The 24819-nt window shown below is 36.2% G+C and overlaps 1 protein-coding gene, 1 long non-coding RNA gene and 2 other non-coding genes across 4 annotated transcripts; all 4 read left to right on the forward strand.

Annotated features, from left to right (window-relative positions):
- Positions 1 to 1348: 1348 nt before the first annotated feature.
- LOC113055845 (uncharacterized) lies at positions 1349 to 2399 on the forward strand. The gene is made up of 4 exons (XR_003277586.1): positions 1349 to 1489; positions 1583 to 1665; positions 1936 to 2045; positions 2309 to 2399. It is a non-coding gene; the product is annotated as an uncharacterized LOC113055845 (long non-coding RNA).
- LOC113056062 (small nucleolar RNA SNORD49) lies at positions 1782 to 1859 on the forward strand. Its single transcript, XR_003277652.1, has one exon. It is a non-coding gene; the product is annotated as a small nucleolar RNA SNORD49 (small nucleolar RNA).
- Positions 2160 to 2230, forward strand: LOC113056053 (small nucleolar RNA R38). The gene has a single exon (XR_003277649.1). It is a non-coding gene; the product is annotated as a small nucleolar RNA R38 (small nucleolar RNA).
- Positions 2400 to 19387: 16988 nt separating the features above from the next.
- LOC113054255 (cell surface A33 antigen-like) lies at positions 19388 to 24582 on the forward strand. The gene is made up of 4 exons (XM_026219674.1): positions 19388 to 19739; positions 19822 to 19927; positions 20609 to 20856; positions 24464 to 24582. Exons 1-4 carry the CDS (start codon positions 19388 to 19390, stop codon positions 24580 to 24582), a joined length of 825 nt encoding a protein of 274 aa, XP_026075459.1.
- Positions 24583 to 24819: the final 237 nt, after the last annotated feature.

A 24819-nucleotide genomic window follows, 5' to 3' on the forward strand; every position in this document is an offset into this window, starting at 1 on the left:
GTATTATCACAATTGCAAATACATTATTCATAATTTATTGAATCTTCCTAATTGCTCTTTTTTTCAGAGATCTGTCACTGGTCAGGCATTTGACCACTGGATTTATGGAAATCATCTTCATTTTAAGAAGTATTTTCTCAACATTGCATCAACTATAGGCTACCGAGGAACACAATCATTTTTTTTTATTAATATTATCTTACAATGGGTTATTTAACCATGCATCATGTCCTTGGAAATCTTTTGTCTTTTACACACATTCAAATGCACAAATTCACCTTGTTTCTTATGTAATGCAGAGATTCCAGGGATTTTGTCATCTGAACCTCTTTCACCGAATATAATGTATTTCACTAGAAGTACCCCACCAGAGATTGTAAAATAAATATTTTAATATTACATTTGCATGTTCACGGTTTTCTGATGTTGTTTAATGGTCAAAAATAAAATATTTATGTTTAGTAAGCATTTTATTTTGATTGATGTTATTTTAAAATGATTTGTTTTCATTTTAATGATTTAATTAATTTGTGAGCTTTTCATTTAACTCACAAGCCTCCTGCAGTTCCTTCACAAACCCCAGTTTGGGAAACTTTGATGTAATGTAGCCTAATGTTTAATGCACTTTATGTTGTTAATAACAACAAATGGAATATATATTATTTTAAAGATAGATAGATAGATAGATAGATAGATAGATAGATAGATAGATAGATAGATAGATAGATAGATAGATAGATAAATAGATAGATAGATAGATAGATAGATAGATAGATAGATAGATAAAAAAATTAGTAGTTATGTGACTTTCATTATTTTGTCTGTTCATTTGTTTTAATGACCTTTATTTTGTAAATAAATAGGGATACTATTTTTTGTATTGTGCAGCGGATAAATAAATGACACATGTTTACCACAGTTATACGATTATATATTTAAAATTATAAGTACAATTAAGTAGTAATAATCAGATTTCTATGTTTTTGAATGATCTGTTTTTATACAGTTTATGTCAATTAATATTTTTGAACCTTTATTTTATAAAACGCTTCACTTGCCCAGCGGGCTTCACGGTTTCCACATGACATTTCCTGCGTGCAAAACTCATTAATGCAGTCTTCGTAGTGCACTTGAAAGCGAAACATTAATGATAGATACGCTGTATCTTCCAAACATAATTCAATACACGTGTATAAATAAGTCAGTTCCAGATGACCGTTATTTCGAACGCTCCACCTCTCACTCGTCAGAACTCAACTGCGAAGGGAACAGGGAGCAGGGATGATCGCTACAGAATTGAACACAGCCCTAGTCACGTGGGCCGTGACGTCCCTGCGCTATAAAAGCGGCCGCTCGCTGCTCTCTGTTCTCTTTCCTGCGCACCTCGTGGTTGCTAGCACTCTCACTGCTACTTAAGCGATTAAAACATGTGCGTACCGCGTTACACGCGAGGAGCAGGTCGCCACGCGCCCAGACCACCTTGATAAACGTAAGCCTGATGATCAAAGCTGTTTTATTATTGGTCTTAAACTTCATTATAGCATAAGAACGACGGTCATTGTTCTCCTTCGTGTTCTCGCAGATTGTGACTTGATCGTGATTATCTGCTGGATGGGTTCCTTCGTGATTTTAAGCGCAGTTCACTGAAATGGTGGACTTTACAATGTAAGTCTTTTGTATTTTTAGTGTTATTATTATATTTGTACTGTATTGCTTAATTAAGCTATACAAAACTGTCGGTTTTTCCCGTACCAAAAGGAAAAGCGTTAGTTTGAGTTGTGTTCTGTGATGAAACTGCTAACATAGGAAGTGCCGTCTGATGCGATAACTGACGATGGCAAAGCAAGATCAGTCTGAGACACAACGTGCAGATGTGAGGTGTTTCACTGCTCTGGAGACAGCAGATGTGTGAACATGTATTTCTCTTCTCCACAGGTGAACATCTGATCCTTGACTCTTAAAGAATCCGCTTCCAGAACCCGTCTGAAGCATGTTTTCGATCAGAAGCCACTGTGAAGTCTCTTGATTCACCTGGATGCAGTGCTGTACGTATAGTCTTACTATAACTTGTCTTAAATGGTGTAATCTAGTTTTTAGGTCAGAATAGTCCCTAACAAAGGAACAATATGACCCAAGATCAGTTTAGACAGTTTATTTAATCAAGCCTGTGATGAGAGAAGTTATCCCTGTCTGAAAAACACCTGTGGAGTTTTGGTATTCTGAGGCTTGTTTCATAATGAGTTTCATAATTTTTATTTGTTTTTTTTATTATAAAATATTTAACACGAGTGACTCTCTCGTTTTGCAGAAGCGCTCCATGGTGACCGTGACGAATGCTGGAGATTGACATCAGACCAAATGTCTTTACAGGGTTTATTAAATAAAAACTATGAAAACTCTTCCTGTCTCTGTGTTTATGTTGAAGACTGAGTTGTAGGAGGTTTTCTTCAGCGTGTTCAGGAAGTCTGTCCTGTTCGAGAAGTCAGCAGAAACCGCTTGGTTTGTGTTGGGACATTGTCTGTTTCAGATAAATGGTTGCTCTTGAGGTAATGTCTATGCATTGCCTCGAAGTTGTTCATGTATTCTAGGGCTTCCTAATGATTTGTTTTATGCAACTCTACAATTACTGTAGATCTTAACATTTCATATTTAGAGATTCTTTAATACACCGATCATTTGTTGGATGCACATGCACTAAAAACATTTTGCGTTATATCTGTCTCCTAAATGGAAAAAAAAGTGATCAAAATTGTGAAGACAAAATTTTCACTGGAATGTGCCTGAAAGTGATAAACTGGCCTCGTTTTTACCTAAATGAGTTGTAATTTTAATTAATGTATAAGGAGTGCATTGTAGCTGACACGTAGATGAACACATTACAGTTTTATGACCACAAGTATTTATCCTCAAATGCTATTGAGCTTCAAATTTGCATTTGAGCCCATGTGAAAAAGTAGCATAATTTACATACGAGTTAGTTTATTTTAATATCAAACATTCAATTGTGCATTACAGCTGACACCTAGATGAACAATTACAGTTTTTATGACTTAAGTCATTCTCCTCCAAGGCTACTGACGTTAGAAAAGTGTATACCAATATCATCTGGAACTTTAGCGACGGTCCCTAAATTTGAGACTCTCGAAATTCCAGCGTCAAGCCAACTTTATGGCTTTTTTTTTTTTTTTTTTACTCCGAAGCCCCGATCAAATGATTCGCGAAACGCGCTTCGGAGTCCCGATCTGAATCAAATGTTTTGCGGACTCGCTCCGAAGCCCCGATCAAATGATTCACTAAACGCGCTTCGGAGTCTCGATCTGAATCAAATGTTTTGCAAACTCCGAAGCCCCGATCAAATGATTCGGGAAACGCGCTTCGGAGTCCCGATCTGAATCAAATGTTTTGCGGACTCGCTCCGAAGCCCCGATCAAATGATTCACTAAACGCGCTTCGGAGTCCCGATCTGAATCAAATGTTTTGCGGACTCGCTCCGAAGCCCCGATCAAATGATTCACTAAACGCGCTTCGGAGTCTCGATCTGAATCAAATGTTTTGCAAACTCCGAAGCCCCGATCAAATGATTCGCGAAACGCGCTTCGGAGTCGAGATCTTAATCAAATGTTTTGTGAACTTGCTCCAAATCCCTGATCTGGAATGATTCGCGAAACGCGCTTCAGAGTCCAGATTTGAATCAAATGTTTTGCGAACTCACTCCAAATCCCAGATCTCAAGTTATTTTCCAGTGAAAGCGCTATAGAGTTCATTCGCTTGCCGAGAAATGACGGAGACCAAAAGTATTCAGATGTTTATAGTGTGCCTTTGCAGGGCCGCGGGAAGTAATTTTGAACAGGGGGTGCTGTGAATTTTTTTTTTTTTTTTCTTTTTTGACAAAAAAACCTATGAGCCTATAGGCCTATTTAAAACACATTTAAAAAATAAATACATTGAGATTTACTACTTTATTGTCATATACACTTCAGTGCACAGCCAGCCATGGTCTGAAACACACAGACATCAGTTCTCAGATATGCGCAATGCGCTATTAATCTGAAGCAGAAATAATAGTTTAATAATCGAAAGAAAACTAAATAATTACTTTCATTACAATTTCAGATAGCCTATACATACATACAACTTATTTAGATACAAGAAATAATATTACAACAAAATATAAGATTAATCAAACTTCACAATAACGCTAAAACAATGCAATCGATTTGGTCATCTGGCTTGAGTCACTGCACGTTTATGTCACGTTTGTCACACGCAACTCTATTAACTCCAAAATCTTTTTACGCACACCACAAGGAAATAATCTCTGACTATTTAAGCAATTTGTTTATTGAACAGTTCTCCACATCCATTACGCAAAAAACACACGCACAGTATAAAGCTTTCTGTCTCCATCTCCAACCTTTTTACACAAACCACAAGGAAATAATTTCCGACTATTTAAACGTTATTTAACAGTTCTCCACAACCATTACGCAAAGAACACACGAACGAAATAATACTCTCCATCTCTATCCCCACCACCTTACAAAAATACTATAGTGTAGGCTACTACTTACAATTGCTTGGCTAGTCAAAGCTGATCCCACACTTGTTGCCAAAAAAATAAATGTTACAAGCGCGGCAGCACAATGCTCTTACCTGAGCTACATGCAGGCGGGGTGCCCTGGTTACAGGTGTCCAAATGTCGAGGTGCGCTGTATTAAATAAAGATGAATGTATTCTGCGTGGAACGAGCGGGAAACCTCGTTACTCGGCGACCAAACCTGCCTGCCTGACGTTGACAACGTAACTTCCGAACCTGTGTTGATTAGGCCTCAAAATATGAAATTAAAATCCAAAATATACGTAATAGACTGCGTGTGTCAAAATCATTTTCTAAAATATTCATAAGGAATTTATAAATTGTGCAAAATATTTTAATAGGCCTACATTTTTTTATCTCCCTCTCGTCACTAGGGGGTGCTGCAGCACCCCCAGCACCCCCACTTCCCGCGGCCATGTGCCTTTGTGTTCTAATTAAAAAAAAAAAAAAAAAAACTTTTTTATCATTTCATAGTTTTCCCACCGACGAAAATAAAAAAAGCGTTGAAATTGGGCTATACGGTGAGAGGAGGCGACAATTACTGTGAGGAAAGGTACTTTGGTGTGCTAAGCACTTCACGGAGGAGGTCCGTGTCCAACCGGAGTACGGTTGATCCCGTACCGTGGGCTGTGCATTCCAGGTTTGCAGGGAAAAGTTGCGGAGACGTTAAATCACGCGTCAAAACGGGGGATGTTTGTGGTGCAGACCAGTAAATGTCAAGATGTTTCAGGAGCACGATTACAACAGCCGTCCAGTCCCAGGTGAGTGTAATGTGTTAACTAAAACAATAACTTATATTAAAAGCTTATCGGCAACATTAATCAAATATAGTATGTTTTATTTGTATTATGTTATACATTTCATGTAGCACATGGTAGCAGTTATGCTAACAGTCCAGCAGGTTAGTGAAGCGGTGTTTTTATACTTTTCAGGGTTTATACAGAGATTCTTAAATTGAATTTACTACCTTTTATCACCTATTTTACTACCATCACAATATTTTTACTACCAACATGGCTTCAAACTTCAACTGTAGCAGTTGAATATTTATTTCTATATGTAAAATATAATATTTATCGTTTTTTTGCAAACGTTGCAAAAAGCTTCTCGGCTGTTTCCAACTACTGATTGAAAATCATATAGACCAGGGGTGTCCAAACTTTTTTTAGTGAGGGCCAAATACAGAAAATTGTTATTAATCCATCCATATTTTTTCCCAAAACGCTATAAATCCATCCATATTTTTTTTCCAAAACGCTATTAATCCATCCATATTTTTTTTCAAAAGCTATAAATCCATATTTTTTCCCCCAAAATTTATGTTTTGTATTTTTAAAAAGTATTTTGTCTTTTATTTCGTGTTTGCATTTGAGGAAAAAATGTTATGTAGTCTGTTCTCCATTAAGGATGCTTTTAAAACTTTCACAGAGACATAAAAAAGAAAACACAAAGCCTCTCTTTGAAACGAATTTCGTTTTGTATTAATTTTATCTTAATTTTAATCCATGTTTCATTATTTTGTATAAATCACAACACGTTCAGACATGAACCGAAACTCAGCGTATATGTAGCCTAGGCTACTCGCCTCACAGACCTAAACAAATTAGAAATATCCTATATCTATTATCTACAGAAAGCTTGAAATTTCTACTTTTAAACAGAACCATTCAAAACTAAATAAAAGTAGGCTAATCCGTAAGAAATGCATGTTCCTCCGGTGCATTCACTACTGCGAAGATCGCGAGTCATTGTCAACTTCATCCTTGCAGCTGACACAGAAACACTTGTTTATTAATAAACAATTAAAATGTCATAATTTTTTTTACAGCGTTTAGGTGCCATTTATATGAACGCGTCACCACTGCATGAGAGAGAGAGAGAGAGAGAGAGAGAGAGAGAGACACACACACACGCAAGGTCTCTCCCTCTCTACCGTACAGTATCTACAGTATTAGAATTAGAATTTAATTTGGGGTCCTGAAATACCCTGAACACTGCACAGAGGTTAAGATGACCATTAAAAAGAAAATAAAAATTGAAACTCATCCTATTTTGTTTTAATTTCCCCTTACTAAATTATACAGTTACTGATTGCTATGGACTGTGGGATTACTAACAGGCTATTAACAAAAATCTTTCTCTAAACCTCTTTTCTCTTTATTAAAAGTTGATGTAGACAAGTACATGATAGAATCAAATGCTTTGCAAATCCGCTGGAAAGACCTGATCTCAAATGATTCGCGAAATGCGCTTCGGAGTCCAGATCTGAATCAAATGTTTTGCAAAAAATGTTTTGCAAATCTGCTCTGAAATGTGCATCAGCAGGAGATGCTAGGCGGATCCGCCTTCAATTTGCCAAACCCGCGTGAGGATCAGCTCCGCCTCCTGGCGGCACCATTAAACAGCGGATCCTGAGTGGACCCGTGTCGGATGCTTGGATGCGAACGTTCGCGCCTTTACTGCAATGGTTGGGTACAGCACACCAAGAGGGGGAAGGTCAAGTCTGGCTGTTGGAGTTCAGATGCTCAGTTGTCGTCGAGTGGGCGGACCGGAAATCGGTGAATGAGAGCCTCGTGGGTTGGACACTGGACGATTTTTTTCGGAGTTTATGGCGGTTGGCATAAACTGGTTTGTGACTGGATTGAGATGAATTTTGAGAAAGTTAATGCAGAAGATATGGAGTTTGATGATTGGAATTTAGTAGGGAGTGGGCAAAGTCAAGAAAACAGGAAAAAAGGACTAAATGAAGGGAATCTGGTTGCAAGCCAATCCAGTAAAAGGGGATTAGAAGGAAACAGTTCAGATGAGGATAATAGGGCTGTTCGCAAAAAGATTGTAAAAGAGGAATTTAAAATAATTCTTAAATTTAGAAAGGAGGATGAGCATGTTAATCTTAGTCCTATGGCATTGTCTAAAGAGAAAAAGTTAGGAAAAGTGGAAATGGCTAAGATTTTGAGAGACTGAAGTCTGCTGATAATTTTTAATACAGAAGAACAAAAAAAAAAAAAACAAAGCGTTAAAAATTGACAATATGTGCAAGGAAATAATGAATGAAAGAAAGATTTTGGTTGAGAGAAAAATGAAACAGGGAGTGATAACAGGCATTCCAATCGAATAAGTATTTCTGGAGGGGAATTGAGTAGAATAAAAAAAGGTTGCAAAAAACAATTAATGGGGAAAGGACTGATAGTTTGTCTGTTCTTTTGGAGTTTCAGGATTCAGTGCTTCCGGAAAGAGAAAAATAGGATATACAGTATTGTTCAAAATAATAGCAGTACAATGTGACTAACCAGAATAATCAAGGTTTTTAGTATATTTTTTATTGCTACGTGGCAAACAAGTTACCAGTAGGTTCAGTAGATAGTCAGAAAACAAACAAGACCCAGCATTCATGATATGAACGCTCTTAAGGTTGTGCAATTGGGCAATTAGTTGAAAGGGTTGTGTTCAAAAAAATAGCAGTGTCTACCTTTGACTGTACAAACTCAAAACTATTTTGTACAAACATTTTTTTTTTCTGGGATTTAGCAATCCTGTGAATCACTAAACTAATATTTAGTTGTATGACCACAGTTTTTTAAAACTGCTTGACATCTGTGTGGCATGGAGTCAACCAACTTGTGGCACCTCTCAGCTGTTATTCCACTCCATGATTCTTTAACAACATTCCACAATTCATTCACATTTCTTGGTTTTGCTTCAGAAACAGCATTTTTGATATCACCCCACAAGTTCTCAATTGGATTAAGGTCTGGAGATTGGGCTGGCCACTCCATAACATTAATTTTGTTGGTTTGGAACCAAGACTTTGCCCGTTTACTAGTGTGTTTTGGGTCATTGTCTTGTTGAAACAACCATTTCAAGGGCATGTCCTCTTCAGCATAGGGCAACATGACCTCTTCAAGTATTTTAACATATGCAAACTGATCCATGATCCCTGGTATGCGATAAATAGGCCCAACACCATAGTAGGAGAAACATGCCCATATCATGATGCTTGCACCTCCATGCTTCACTGTCTTCACTGTGTACTGTGGCTTGAATTCAGAGTTTGGGGGTCGTCTCACAAACTGCCTGTGGCCCTTGGACCCAAAAAGAACAATTTTACTCTCATCAGTCCACAAAATGTTCCTCCATTTCTCTTTAGGCCAGTTGATGTGTTCTTTGGCAAATTGTAACCTCTTCTGCACATGCCTTTTTTTTAACAGAGGGACTTTGCGGGGGATTCTTGAAAATAGATTAGCTTCACACAGACGTCTTCTAACTGTCACAGTACTTACAGGTAACTCCAGACTGTCTTTGATCATCCTGGAGGTGATCATTGGCTGAGCCTTTGCCATTCTGGTTATTCTTCTATCCATTTTGATGGTTGTCTTCCGTTTTCTTCCACGTCTCTCTGGTTTTGCTCTCCATTTTAAGGCATTGGAGATCATTTTAGCTGAACAGCCTATCATTTTTTTGCACCTCTTTATAGGTTTTCCCCTCTCTAATCAACTTTTTAATCAAAGTACGCTGTTCTTCTGAACAATGTCTTGAACGACCCACTTTCCTCAGCTTTCAAATGCATGTTCAACAAGTGTTGGCTTCATCCTTAAATAGGGGCCACCTGATTCACACCTGTTTCTTCACAAAATTGATGACCTCAGTGATTGAATGCCACACTGCTATTTTTTTGAACACACCCCTTTCAACTAATTGCCCAATTGCACAGCCTTAAGAGCGTGCATATCATGAATGCTGGGTCTTGTTTGTTTTCTGAGAATCTACTGAACCTACTGGTAACTTGTTTGCCACGTAGCAATAAAAAAATATACGAAAAACCTTGATTATTCTGGTTAGTCACATTGTACTGCTATTATTTTGAACAATACTGTATGAGTTTCGTAGTGAGGCCATATATTCCTCCCCCATTCCATTTTGTTCATTGTTTATGTAATTAATTGTACAGATCAAGTTAAACAAAAAATGGAGAAAATTTAAATAATTGTGAAAGGAGCTGAAAGGTTTTTGGGTATAGATAATATATCTTGGGAAACTATTAAAAAAAAGACTGGAAGATGGTGGAAAGACAGGAGGCGCAGGTGATAAGTCGACTTGAATATTGTACAATGGAATGCAAAAAGTCTGTTAGCTAGAGGTCAGGAGTTTAAAGGATTTATAAAAGGGCTTAGAAAGAAACCAGAAATCATATGTATCCAGGAAACATGGCTTAAGCCAGTATTAGATTTTAGTATTAAAGGGTATGATGGTATACGCAGAGATAGAGAGGAGGATATTGGGGGAGGGTGTATAATATTTGTTAAAAATGGAATACAATATAGGGTTATTGAGAAAGGTAATGAGTTGGAATTTATTAGAAGTTTTGAGTAAAGAAGGAAATGTTACAATTATAAATTTTTATAATCAATGTAAAAGATTATCACTAGAGTTAATGGATGAACTTACTGTACATTTAGAAGGAAAAATTATATGCTGTGGAGATTTAAATGCCCATAGCACTTTATGGGATAATTGCAATGATGGGAATGGAACAGTGATTGAAGAGTTAATGGAGATTAAAGTATGAAGTTATTTTTGATTCAAAACAACTGAACACCTGTGGCAGTGCGATTTGTAGTTGTAAAGAAAAGCCACACATGTGTATCAGTAAATTTGAAGTCACAGAGTGAAATGTTTTAAGAGTTGCAAACCTGTAGCCTTTTTTTCTCTCCCACAAACACAACACAACAGTTACACCTTCTCAAATTCTTCATTGCAGGTGCACAAATCCTATTCTACAAATCACACATTTAGAAACTCGTACGCTCACATTTTTGAAACAATTGCTGCAGTGAATGTGGTGCAAAACGCATTTACACACCCGCATCAAGAAATGTGAAGTCGTGGAGAAATGTTGAACATCCGCAAATCAGTACGTGAATTCATCAAATGAGAGTTGCACACTTGTAGAATATTTTCTCAGAATGTCTTGTATATTTTTCTAACACAAACACAAAGTACATAACTACAGCTTCTTGAATCTGCTGCGATGAAGCTCAAACACTGTTTTTTCGCTTTCAAGCGACAAGTTTCGCGCTCTCCCTTTTGCACCGAGATATTTGGTTCAAAAGTTATTTGTGCATCTGTAGAGGTAGTGGGCGGGACTGTTTAGAGATTACAGAATTTCAGCCAATCAGAAGAGCTACTTTGGCTCGTTGCTGAGCATAGACTCATGGTGTCATATTCACATTGTTTTTCATGTCAAATAGTTTATCCATAATGTTAGACCATTGCTATAAAATAATATGTGCTTAATATAGAAAAGGCACTTTTGATTTGTAGAATAGGATTTGTGCACCTGCAATGAAGAATTTGAGAAGGTGTAACTGTTGTGTTGTGTTTGTGGGAGAGAAAAAAAGGCTACAGGTTTGCAACTCTTAAAACATTTCTCTCTGTGACTTCAAATTTACTGATACACATGTGTGGCTTTTCTCTACAACTACAAATCACACTGCCACAGGTGTTCAGTTGTTTTGAATCAAAAATAACTTCATATTAAAGACCTAGTATGTTTAAATGATGGAAGGGGTACAAGGATTAATGTCAGAACGGCCACAGAATCAGCTATTGATCTTACACTTGTATCAAATTCACTTGCGGGGGTATGCTTATGGGATGTAAATAGAGAAATGACTATAGGAAGTGATCATTATCCTCTAGTAGTGGAAGTTAATTTACGTATAGAAGAAGGTAATACAGGAGGAGTGGACAAATGGTTTTTTGAAAATGCTGATTGGGAGTCTTTTAGGTATATTAGTGAGCAAGAAATTAAAAAAAATTGATATTGAAGAAAGTGTTGTTAATGTTAATAATTCTATTTGTAATGCGATATTATTAGTCAGACTATACCGAAGAAAGGGGGTATAAAAAAGAAGATTGTACCATGGTGGACAAATTAATGTGATAAAGCAATTATATCTAGAAATAAAGCTTTTAAAATGCTAAAAAAGAATTACAGTTTTCATACAATTTTACATTGTAAGAAAAGAAAAACAGGGATGGGGATTACAGTCATGAGTCAATGTTTCGTTCATTATCTGGCTCGGCTCTGTGTTCATCTTCAGTTCTCTCTTCACAGCAGTTCAGTCAGTGTACTGTTTAAGTGCATGCATTACTCCGGGATATTGGTTTGTTTGAACTCAGAGGGAGTGTCAGCCACATTAAACAAGTTAACAGCTTAAGTCATTTGTGGATTAATGCGTGTTAGAGATGCGAACCGTTTAAAATGATTCAGTTCGATTTGGTGAACTGAATGATTCATTCGCGAACCGGATCCAGAATGCTTTGATTTGAACTATTTCTCACAACAGACACGGAAGAGAAGACAATGCTGAATAAAGTCGTTGTTTTTGCTATTTCTGGACCAAAATGTATTTTTGATGCTTCAAAATATTCTAACGGACCCTCTGATGTCACATGGACTACTTTGATGATGTTTTTCTTATCTTTCTGGACATGGACAGTATACCATACACACAGCTTCAATGGAGAAACTGAGAGCTCTCGGACTAAATCTAAAATATCTTAAACTGTGTTCCAAAGATTAACGGAGGTTTTACGGGTTTAAAACAAGGAGGATAAGTTTTACGGGTTTATAACTTATGAGGATAAGTTATTAATTACATAATTTTACTATCTGGGTGAACTAACCCTTTAAGAGTGTGTTTTGTTGTTGTTGTTTTTTACACTGGAGCAGAAGTTGTGACTGACTGTTTTGATCAAATCAAAGGGAGCTCCTCTGTTTATGAGATTATCTGTAGATTTCTATACAATAAATTGTATTAAATTTGTTACATAATGGTGCACAACCTTGTTGATTCAACAGTGTTTTGTCACCCAAATAAATGTAATGTATTAACTTCTACATTGCAGTTTGTCCTCACAGCATCATTGTGTATTTCTTTGGTTTGTTGTTGATTTTGCACAACCGACACTGAAAATAACTTTCATTTTGTGATTAAGAGAGATATTTGCATATATGAATTTGGATAACTTCTTATTCATAATGGTTTACATAAATATTGTCTGCTATAATATTTTAATTCCTCAGGGAATGGAGGATCTGAGAAAGGTTCTCTTGTTTCATCTGAATCCCTCATCGCTCGCTCTCTGCTGATTTTACTCGCTGAGTACAGTTCGTCTTAGTAAGATGCAATGATATTTCACATCACTGATATTATAGTTTTTGTTAATATTTTGAATTAGATTTGTTTTTTTAATTCAAAATATTAGGTTTTTTTTTATTATTATTTGTACTATTTTTTTTTTTAAATATCTCTCTTTTTTTATTCTAAAACTTTAGTTTTTGTTGTTTCAGTACTTAAACTAAACAAAATATTTCAAAGTTGCCTTTGAAAAAAAGGTTTATTTTTTTGTTAAATATTACTGATATGTTTTTAAACATTCCATTCATTTTAAAGTTTTTTTTTTATTATTATTTATTGCTACTCAAAAATGACCTTTTAGGGGCTCAGTAAACTCATATCATTTAATTATTAAACTATATTTTGTTATTATTGTTGAGAGTACTATGATTGTGTAATTTTTAAACGTCTGTGGAATATTTTTTAATATTTTTATAAAGTAGTAATCTGAAATATAACTAGTTGACTGCCAGCAGATGGAGACTGTCGCTCTCTTTCTCTTCTTGACTTTTACTTGAAAAGCAGTTTTTCCCAAGCATCAACTTGCATGAATACTTAGTGTAAAAGAATGTTTTAATGCACATCCTGGGCATTTTTGTGTTGACTCTATAAGGAGCTGAAAGTGTTTATTGAGAAGGTAAAATGTGTGTTGTTACTTTGTTGTTTAAATTGTTTTCAGTCAAGAATATGGTTATTCTTATGAATGGATGGATTTGTGAATTCAGTTATCGGTTATCAACATTTAGATATTTTCATTGACAAAACTTGCAGTGCATTTTCCAGTTGCTCAGCAGCAGCAGCTGCTTACACACACGCACACACACACACACACATCCCCAGACACAATGACTTTACATTATCCAGAATATGAATCAGGCATTTTATTTAAAGAGTTTAAAACTTAGAGACTGAAAAACACAGCGGTCATTAAGATTAACATCTAGGATTATTATTATGAGACATTAATGACATGAATTATCTGTCAATCATGAAATATTCATGTATTTACTATTATTAACATTGGAATTAAGGCTTTTCCATTAAAGCAAACTATCATGTTGTACATTACTAGTTTATTCAAGGTTTTTTTTTTAGTCTGTTGTGACCATTTCTCATTTATATCGATTCAGTGTAATACAGTATTAAAATCACTCTTGAGAAACATATTAATCTCATATTTTCTAGATCATGACTCATTTTATTTTTCTAAAAGCAAAACGTTCGGTTGGTTTCAGTGGGAAGATAATTAGTTTCCACAATCCACCGAAAGAGAACAAGCTTTTAAAACATGACAGAATGCATATGCAAAATTCAAGTTTGGGACCAAATGTTGTTTTGCAGATCAATTTTAGGTTTATCTTCTTAGAGAACAATATTAGTTTAATCATTTTGTCCTACATGCTTGTTTGTAACAGGTCTGAATGGCTGAGCTTGATTATTTACACACAGCAAAATTTTAAGTGTTGAAATCCTAGTGGTGGGTACTTTTAGAGTAAAGTGTTAAAGTTGTGGTGTTGAATTTTAGAGGATTAACACTAGCTATTGTAAACAGCCCCCTCTGGCGGTGTAAACACATAGCGTTACCTTTATTAACACTGTTGAGTGTTAATAGTCACATCCTGGACATTTGCTCGGCGCGCCTGCGGACCCATCTGAAATATTTGTTTTTACAGACGCCATTTATTTTACTGTCTATGCGCATATGAGGATGGAAAACCGCGAATTAAAGTGTAAACTTTTCACAACAACATTTTCTTTGATGAAACTGACGATGAAGTCAATTATTTTTGGGATTCTGAAAGTAAGTTACATTAAGTGTTTTTATCTCTTTTAAAATATGTGTTTAATAACATTATATTGATTTGTAGCGATATTTATGTGCAATTCTTTCCAAAATCTTCCCAAAAGAGAAATTTCTTTCACTTATGATGAGAAGACGGTGAATTTGGTTTTATCAAAGGAAAACACCATAAATAATTGTCTTACCTCGTTTACATGCATTTTACAAGATGATTTTACTTATGATGATATTTAAATGCTTTGTGCGCCTAAATGAGCCCAACCGTTCCTCACAAATTTGAACTGCTGTGCAGCGCAGACGCGGGTTACTTAGAGAAGGGAGACCAGAAGTAAGGATTTTACCTCATTTAAAATATGTATTTTATAACATCATATTGATTTATAGCGACATGTTGTGCGCTCCTACACTTTCCTCAGACAAAGTTACAATGTTCCAATTTAAATAAATTAATTTAAACATGTTTTGATTTGTGGATTAATTTATTATTGTCATAATATATACATTCCAGGAGTGTTAAATTTGACTTTTTTGCTGTGCAGGAGAGTTTTTGTAATGCTAACTCAATACACTTGAGTTAAAATCTCAAGAGTTCAAATCTGTCTTAAAAGTGTTAAATTGTAACTCTTTACACTGGTGTTAAGGAAAAATCAACACTCTGTGGTGTGGACCAGAGTTGTTTTTTAACTCTATACCGTGTACATATAACTCAGTCATAGTATTAAATAGGGGTGTGACGGTTAGTATATAACCGTGAGACCGACGGTTATAGTTGAACACCGTCATTAGAACTCTATAACCGCCAAAACCGTGTCACTAAAATATTTTTTACAAACATTTATCAAAAATTATTTTCATTTTTTAGATAAGATCATAAGATGCGCAATATATCGGGAGACATGGTTTTTACCACTTAATGAAGTTTTGTAAATCGTCGAGACATGATATTTACCACTTCATAAAATTTTGCTTTGTAGAAAACCTTTCTTAAAAACGAATTTCGTTTTGTACAATTTTTATCTTAATTTTAATAAATGTTTCATCAACCAATTGCATGTATTTTAATAAATAAAAAGCAAGTAAAGCAGACAATGATAACCGTGACATGGAAGCACCAGCGCGCCGCGTTCACTTGCACTGCACTGTGAACTAGAGCACATCTCATTGTAAATGAAACTCAGCGTAGGCCTATGCCTCATACTTTAGCATTAAATATCTTTGCTGCATCCTTTCTAGAACAGACAATGGCTTTTTTTTGCGGCTCGTATCAGCAAAGCATTGCATCGCCATAGACCGCAAAACAAGCAGTGGATGGCGGGCGGGTGCGGCTTTGAAATTTGCTCTATGATTTCCATGAAGCAAAAAACGAGGACGGAATCTCGAAATCCAGTCATGAAAATGAAACTTGCATTTTAATATGGATAGTCATGGAATTTGCCAAAGTTAGCATAAAATAATCAAATCAAATCTCCATATGGACCAGTATTTGTAAATGTTAAGCCGCAAAAGTTGTTTAAAATATAAATCCGTGTTCTGCGCGTCTCTGTGTGAATTAATGAATGGGTTTGTTTACTACATAAACTGACGCGCATGACGCTTGCATTAATTTCAGCATCTGAGCTTCAGAGTTCTCTCTCCTTCAAGCGATCTGAACTTTTCAGCTCATCTCAGTGGACACACAGCGCACCTGTATTTGACACTCTGTAAACTCTTTGTGAAGGCACACGACTCACCGTCACTTTACTGATAGCGCTGTTTCTCACACATGCAAAGAGAGAGAGAGCAGAGAGTCTTACCACGCTTAAACAACACCTTATATGTAAACTATTCTTTGTTGTCTTCTCCTGTCAAAATAATGGATTAAATGTAGAAATATTCATATTCATTTTCGAACAAGCAGAAGACATACCAGTTTCTCCGGTAGTGGGCGGAGCTAATGGGCAAATGGCAATGGCTTTTTTTTTGCGGCTCGTATCAGCAAAGCATTGCATCGCCATAGACCCCAAAACAATCAGTGGATGGCGGGCGGGTGCGGCTTTGAAATTAGCTCAAAAAACGTTGGCGCGAATGATGAGTTTTGTGACAGATCTCCTTAATAAACGGAGGTCTGAAATCTCTGCCCCTTTACCGATCAGAGCGCGCGCTGACACGGAGTTAACCCGCTATCTCCAAGAACAACTAATTGACTTGGACCAGACAACCCCCCCCCCCCCCCCCGACGGTTATGTTATGAACCGTCACATTTGACTCACGTCATAACCGTCATCACCAATTCTGAAACCGGCACACCCCTAGTATTAAACATGTAACTCTTTGAAGAAAGTCACTCTGAAAAGATTGGGACAATATGCACATTTTTTTATAGTTGATTTTAACTCTGCTAGAGTTGAATTACCAATTGCAATTTTGCTGTGTACTGTATATTATTGTTTCTTCTCTAGGCCCCGCCTTTCTGAAACATGTTGAATTTTAAGTTAAATAGAAAGATTCTTTCACGATCCAGACATAACTAGATAAAAAAAAACTGATTACAGACGAGGCATTTGTTGCATCCAGTGGGGACAAAAACATAATTGGAAAAATAATTTGAATATAAAAATTGCTTACAGGCTGTGAGTCAGAAGCACCAGACTGTCCTTGCAAAGTTTGAACTGCCCACCTTTTATAGAAACAGTCTGTGTGGCACAGATGCATTGTAGGCTACTGGTTCAGGAAACAGTCCTCATCCTCCATTAAATGTGCTGCACACATCTGAATATTTAGGTTGAACTGTTCTGGAACAGTTGTTATACATACAACTTAACCACTGATTTCTAGTCTTGTCCTCTTTTGGAAGTCCAAACAAAGTTTCACTTTAACAAAACGCACATCTTTACTTCTCCACAACATGGCATCGGCAGCAACAGCGAGAATAAAAGTTACGCCTTCTTTCTTTGTGTGAACATTTGGGCGGTGTTATGCAAATCTTCACACACAGTGACGTAGATAGATAGAGAGAGAGAGAGAGAGATGTTCCAGGTTTCATTGAGGCACACACATGCACTTTAAGTAGTCTGTACTTTGTTTTATGTTCAAGTTTTACTTTCTTCTTCTTTTCTCCAGTTTTGGTATTATGTTAGATTATTTAAGATAATTTAATTATGTATAGTCCTTTGCACGGTACATTGTGAGTTGTATAGTTAATGTTGTCTTTTGTAGCACCATGGTTCTGGAGAAACGCTGTTTCATTTCACTGTGTACAAGCTGTACAGAGCTGAAATGATAATAAAGCCTTTCTGACTCTGACTAGACATGTGGGGGCGTGTTTGAATGAGCTGTTTTAGGAGGGTGTGGTTGATCCTTTGATCAACTATATCTCTTTGGATTTGAGACTTGAAACTTCAGATCTTCTTTATGCATCAAAAGCTTGTAGCACTCCAAAGAGAAAGAAAAACTTGAAATCGCATCATATGACCCCTTTAACAAGTTTTTGTTAAGCATAATTGATATTTTTTAAATATTCTTGTTTTAGCTAAATACATTGCGTTTTATTTGAGGAAAAAAATTATATATTTTTTTATACAAATTATTACTATTATTATTACTCATAACATCTTATTATTAAATGATTAAACTATATTATGTTAATATTCTTGATACATACAATTTCTATACACCTTTGCAATATTTTTGTAAATATGTGAAAAAGGAACTCTTTCTGTTCTCGACTTTTACTTTTAAAAGCAGTTTTACCCAAGTGGCAACTTAAATGGGCTAAATATTTTTTAAGTTATTCTTATGAATGGATGGATTTGTGCATTCAGTTATCAGCAGGACGTAAACATTTAGAGTAACTCATTTTACATCAAAACCCATAATATATCTCATTGATTATTGCATAACATTATAAGATGACTCTATTTCAGATAATAAACCAGTCTTTGTTTTTAAGATTCAGATTTGTATTCAACAGAGAGAAAATGAAAATATATTTTTCAAGAAAATTTGCTATGCATGATGGACTTACGTGAATACATGTCAAAATCTGTTAAATTCCAGGAAGTCTGTAGCGTGACAGTTTAAAACTGTCATAATTTTGTCTATTTATCTAACAATTATGACATATCACATTATTTAAACATTTATTATTATGTTTTATGATAATAGTGTTACGGTTATTAGTGCTCCTGCAAATTTTTAGAAAAGGGCATGAATAATCGCTCATAGCACCAGACCTGGCTGTTTCTGCACCCCTCCTCTCTCACACACCCACTCATGTCAGGAGCCTGGTGAAGGGCAACGATTAAGAGATAGGCTGATGATGATAATTAGGGGGGAGCCATCCAATCTGTCACAACATATATTTGATAATGCTTCTCATATTTGCATACAGTCTGTGAGTCCCTGTGGGATTGAGTTATTACTGCTGAGTTTTTATGTCATCAGTAAATTCCCATGAAACGAAAGTATTTTTATCTATATATAAAATCTTCTTTCGCTTATGCTGTCCTTTGTCAAAACTGGTTTATCTGGATTAGTTTTAGTGCCACACATTCTTAGTTACATGATTGTAAAGCAGGTCACTTGTCTTTGATAATTCTTGAAGAAGCTGATCATAATTTTACCTGAAAATGAAGCTCGTTTTGCTCGTTTTTGGTTGTGTTTTTCTGATGGTATCTGATGGTATGTACATGCTGTTTAATTCTTTAGTGTTTTTTCTAATCATTTAAACAAGGCTTCAGATGAGGGAATGTTGATGGGGTTACATTTTTAGATTAATTAACTATTTACAGTTTATTTGTTTCTTCTAACAATTATTTTTCATCAAACATGTTAGGGTTTTTTGTACAGGTTCCAACAGGTCCTCTTTTTATTCGTCTGGGAGGTTCAGTGCTTTTGCCCTGTTATGTTGATCAACCCTTACCAATGAAAAGACTGAGGGTGGAATGGACAAGAACAGAGTCAAATAATCTGGTTCATCTGTTCATATACGGCGAGAGTCGACCAGAAGAACAGCATCAGGATTATTATGACAGAGCTCACTTCTTTGATGACTATGTTAAAGATGGAATCTTCTCCCTCCGTCTGGACAACCTGAGAGCTGAAGATGTTGGGTTTTACAGATGTAAAGTTTACAGTCAGAAAGATGTTGGAGAAACTGTGGTTCACATAAAAGATGTTGGTGAGCATTGATCACTGAAGGGTATTATTAATATGCTTGCTTTGAAAATTGATTGTGGTTTTATAACTGTTTGTTCTTTCAGAGCATTTGAATATAGTATCAGGACCAAACCATCCAATTTCTGCGTATGTGGGTGAGGACGTCACTCTAACCTGCTCTGTGGACTCTCACATCACACCTGAAAAGATTTCATGGAGGAAAATTGATGAAGATGATGAAATTCCAGTTCTTCTCTTACCAAGAAATAACATGAAACCAGATTCATTAAATGAGCGGTACAGATACAGAGCTGAGCTCTTCACTGCTGAAATCTCCAAAGGAAACTTCTCTCTCAGACTGAAGAGTGTCAGAACTGAGGATAAAGGAGTTTACATGTGTCACGTGAAGAATGGACGTCTGTCTGCAAACACAACTGTGGTCATTGAACGAGTGGGTGAGTGATCGGGAAAACACACTGATGGAGCCTCCTCAAGACAGAGAGATGAGACGAGGGAAGCCAAATTTTTCCATTGGCTTTCCATATTTGTGCCATCTTTCTTTCTCCAGCAAGACATGGCGTGAATGCACCTATATTAATTAAATCATAAGAATGTCAAATTACTTAAGTGCCACACCAAAACAAAAAAAAAGAAAACAACATTTTCCTATACTGTCATAGCCATCACTTTGTCTTAAACAGTGGCAATTACGGTATACTGGAGGCTATTATAAATTATCATTTCTATTCAAAATGTATTTAATGCTGTGATATTGTAATTCTTTCTTCTTTCAGAGCATTTAATAATATCAGGACCAGATCACTCTATATCATCTGCGTCTGTTGGTGAAAATGTTACACTGAACTGCTCTGTGGAAAATTACATCCCGCCTGAGGAGATTTCATGGAGAAAAAAAGATAAAGATGGAGATATTCTAGTCCTTGTTTTTCAAAAGGCTAAACCTCTATCATCAGATGAGCGGTACAGAGACAGCGCTGAGTTCTTCACTGCTGAAATCCCCAAAGGAAACTTCTCTCTCAGACTGAAGAGTGTCAGAACTGAGGATAAAGGAGTTTACATGTGTTATGTTAGGAATGGACGTGTGTCCGCAAACACAACTGTGACCATAGAACGACTGAGTGAGTCAAACGAAAAACATCTATTGTTAAATCCATTAAAATGTTTCTTACAGCTGATTACTACATGGCTCTCTGAAATACTAGATTCTGATTGGTCAGTCATGACATTCCAATTCCATATTTCCTAATAGTTACCACTGTCAATAGTAATGCTGTATCCAACTTATTTTTCAACACAGAAGTAGTCTGATTTCTGTGAACATGGGAGACTGCTAGTTTATTTTTCCACTATAGGGAAATAACGAGAAGAATATCAATGTGTATTAAATGGTAAAACTGTATGCGCTACAAACCAGTGTGCTTTTAATTAAGACAATACATTAAATAATACAGTAAAAAATTAATTTGCAGTTCCAAGAAGAATAATGTATAGCTGGAAGAAAATGACAACTGAAGCCAGACGCATAAAATTTTCAAATGGCCACGGCCATTCTAACGTGAAAAATAAGGTGGATAACAGACGCTCCTCTGGAAATCTCATATCAAACACTCTATTAGATGCAGAATGTAATCAACAAACAATCCTAATGTAAGCACATGGTGTGCTGTAATACTACCAAAAAAATCATGATCTAATGCTGTATATTCATACCGAAACACAGATGAGCAAACAGTGATTGATCTTTCTGTGTCTGAGATACCATGAGCACAGAGACTGTACGGTACACCATGAATTTTTAAAAGCTTAGCTTAAATGTGTAATAGAAACAAACTGTGCTCATAAATGATTATAAAGATGGTGTTCTCAATTGAAACAAGTAGAGGATTGGACCCAGAAACTGTATTCTACAGCTGCATCCCAGTTCATGTCAAGTCACCTTTATTTATATAGCGCTTTTAACAAAATACATTGCGTCAAAGCAACTGAACAACATTCATTTGGAAAACAGTGTCTCAATAATGCAAAATGATAGTTAAAGGCAGTTCATCATTGAATTCAGTTATGTCATCTCTGTTCAATTTAAATAGCATTTATTTGCAATCAAGTCAATGATATCGCTGTAGATGAAGTGACCCCAACTAAGCAAGCCAGAGGCGACAGCGGCAAGGAACCGAAACTCCATCGGTGACAGAATGGAGAAAAAAAACCTTGGGAGAAACCAGGCTCAGTTGGGGGCCAGTTCTCCTCTGACCAGACGAAACCAGTAGTTCAATTCCAGGCTGCAGCAAAGTCAGATTGTGCAGAAGAATCATCTGTTTCCTGTGGTCTTGTCCTGGTGGTCCTCTGAGACAAGGTCTTTACAGGGGATCTGTATCTGGGGCTCTAGTTGTCCTGGTCTCCGCTGTCTTTCAGGGCAGTAGAGGTCCTTTCTAGGTGCTGATCCACCATCTGGTCTGGATACGTACTGGATCCGGGTGACTGCAGTGACCCTCTGATCTGGATACAGACTGGATCTGGTGGCTAAGGTGACCTCAGAATGAGAGAGAAACAGACTAATATTAGCGTAGATGCCATCCTTCTAATGACGTAGCAAGTACATCGGGTGTTATGTGAAGTGTTTCCGGTTCCGGTTTACCTAATTAATGCAGCCTAAAAATCCTTTAACGGATTTGGATATTAAAAGCATATTAGTATGTTATGTGTATGCCAGGTTAAAGAGATGGGTCTTTAATCTAGATTTAAACTGCAAGAGTGTGTCTGCCTCCCGAACAATGTTAGGTAGGTTATTCCAGAGTTTAGGTGCCAAATAGGAAAAGGATCTGCCGCCCGCAGTTGATTTTGATATTCTAGGTATTATCAAATTGCCTGAGTTTTGAGAACGTAGCGGACGTAGAGGAGTATAATGTAAAAGGAGCTCATTCAAATACTGAGGTGCTAAACCATTCAGGGCTTTATAAGTAATAAGCAAGATTTTACAATCTATACGATGTTTGATAGGGAGCCAGTGCAGTGTGGACAGGACTGGGCTTATATGGTCATACTTCCTGGTTCTAGTAAGAACTCTTGCTGCTGCATTTTGGACTAGCTGTAGTTTGTTTACTAAGCGTGTAGAACAACCACCCAATAAAGCATTACAATAGTCTAACCTTGAAGTCATAAATGCATGGATTAACATTTCTGCATTTGACATTGAGAGCATAGGCCATAATTTAGATATATTTTTGAGATGGAAAAATGCAGTTTTACAAATGCTAGAAACGTGGCTTTCTAAGGAAAGATTGCGATCAAATAGCACACCTAGGTTCCTAACTGATGAAGAAGAATTGACAGAGCAACCATCAAGTCTTAGACAGTGTTATAGGTTATTACAAGCGGAGTTTTTAGGTCCTATGATTAACACCTCTGTTTTTTCTGAATTTAGCAGTAAGAAATTACTCGTCATCCAGTTTTTTATATTGACTATGCATTCCATTAGTTTTTCAAATTGGTGTGTTTCACCGGGCCATGAAGAAATATAGAGCTGAGTATCAGCATAACAGTGAAAGCTAACACCATGTTTCCTGATGATATCTCCCAAGGGTAACATATAAAGCCTGAAGAGTAGCGGCCCTAGTACTGAGCCTTGAGGTACTCCATACTGCACTTGTGATCGATATGATACATCTTCATTCACTGCTACGAACTGATGGCGTTCATATAAGTATGATTTAAACCATGCTAATGTACTTCCATTAATGCCAACAAAGTGTTCAAGTCTATGCAAAAGAATGTTGTGGTCAATTGTGTCAAACGCAGCACTAAGATCCAATAAGACTAAAAGAGAGATACAACCACGATCAGATGATAAGAGCAGATCATTTGTAACTCTAAGGAGAACAGTCTCAGTACTATGATACGGTCTAAATCGTAAAGACTTTAGATATCCAAAGATGGTCCACTCATATTACTTATGAATGGGAGAAAGTGCAACATGCAATATAGCAGAATAGTCCCACTTTCTGAGTTAAAGTAAGAGCTGATTGCTAATTGGTAAAGTCATCGCATGTTTAGGACACCACATGCGGATTGCCTGGTCTTGCCTAAAAAATATGCTTTTTTAACACTATTTGAAAATAAGAAATTACTTTTATGAGACAGCTGTTATTAGATTTCATTGTTGATTTCAAATATTACATTGAATTGTATGCTTGGTGAACAGTTTTAAAGAATTTGATGTTTTCCCATTCAAAGAGATAGGAGCTGCACTTGCATGCCTGAAATAATTGCCCGAGAGGCATTTCAAAGGTGGACACAAAGATGGCTGTACACCACTGCATTAAGGGTTTTTATTTTTTATTATTTATTTATTTTTTTATTTTTTTTTTACTTTGGAGGTTTGCATTAAAGTGGCTTATATAATAGTAGTGTAATATTGTTGTAGTGTCATTCTTGTTGCCAGAACTAAACAGTTTAAACAGTTTTCACTTAAGTCACTGTTTTTGGCACTGTTTTTATTTGATGAAAATCTGTGTAATGAGTGGTACAAATGTATTAAATGTTAACCCAACTTGTTTTCTTTTTCTGCATGAATGTTTTGCATGCTAACGTTATAGTTTAAAATCAGTCATAGAAGAATAAAAAAGAAGAGCCTGTATTCTTCCTGTTTTAGAAGAACTTGCATCATTGTCATAGATCGTCATCACATTTTCACTATTGTGTTCAGTAACTGATGTCTGTGTTTTACAGGTTTCTCTACTTTACACATAACAATCATTGTTCTTTGTATAATTGCATCTGGATCTGCACTGCTGCTCTGGTATCTCATCTACTGCAGATCACAAAATGATTCGATAGGTAATGATTAAGTTATTATATTTGTTTTAATGAATTTGTTATGTATGCATTTCAGTTACAATTCTAATAATGCAATTCTGTAGTTACGAGTGCAATGATGTTATTTTTTTTCCTTTTTTTTTTCTCTCTAGTTGCATGCCTTCAAATGTGTCTCATCTTCCTTCCAAACATTATTATGTTCATTGCTGTCATTCTCTGGGGTGTTTCTGAGGGTAAGTATTTCAGCCATGCTCTTATTTTGGTTTATT

Source organism: Carassius auratus, chromosome 3, assembly GCF_003368295.1.
Source record: "Carassius auratus strain Wakin chromosome 3, ASM336829v1, whole genome shotgun sequence".
NCBI lineage: Eukaryota > Metazoa > Chordata > Actinopteri > Cypriniformes > Cyprinidae > Carassius > Carassius auratus.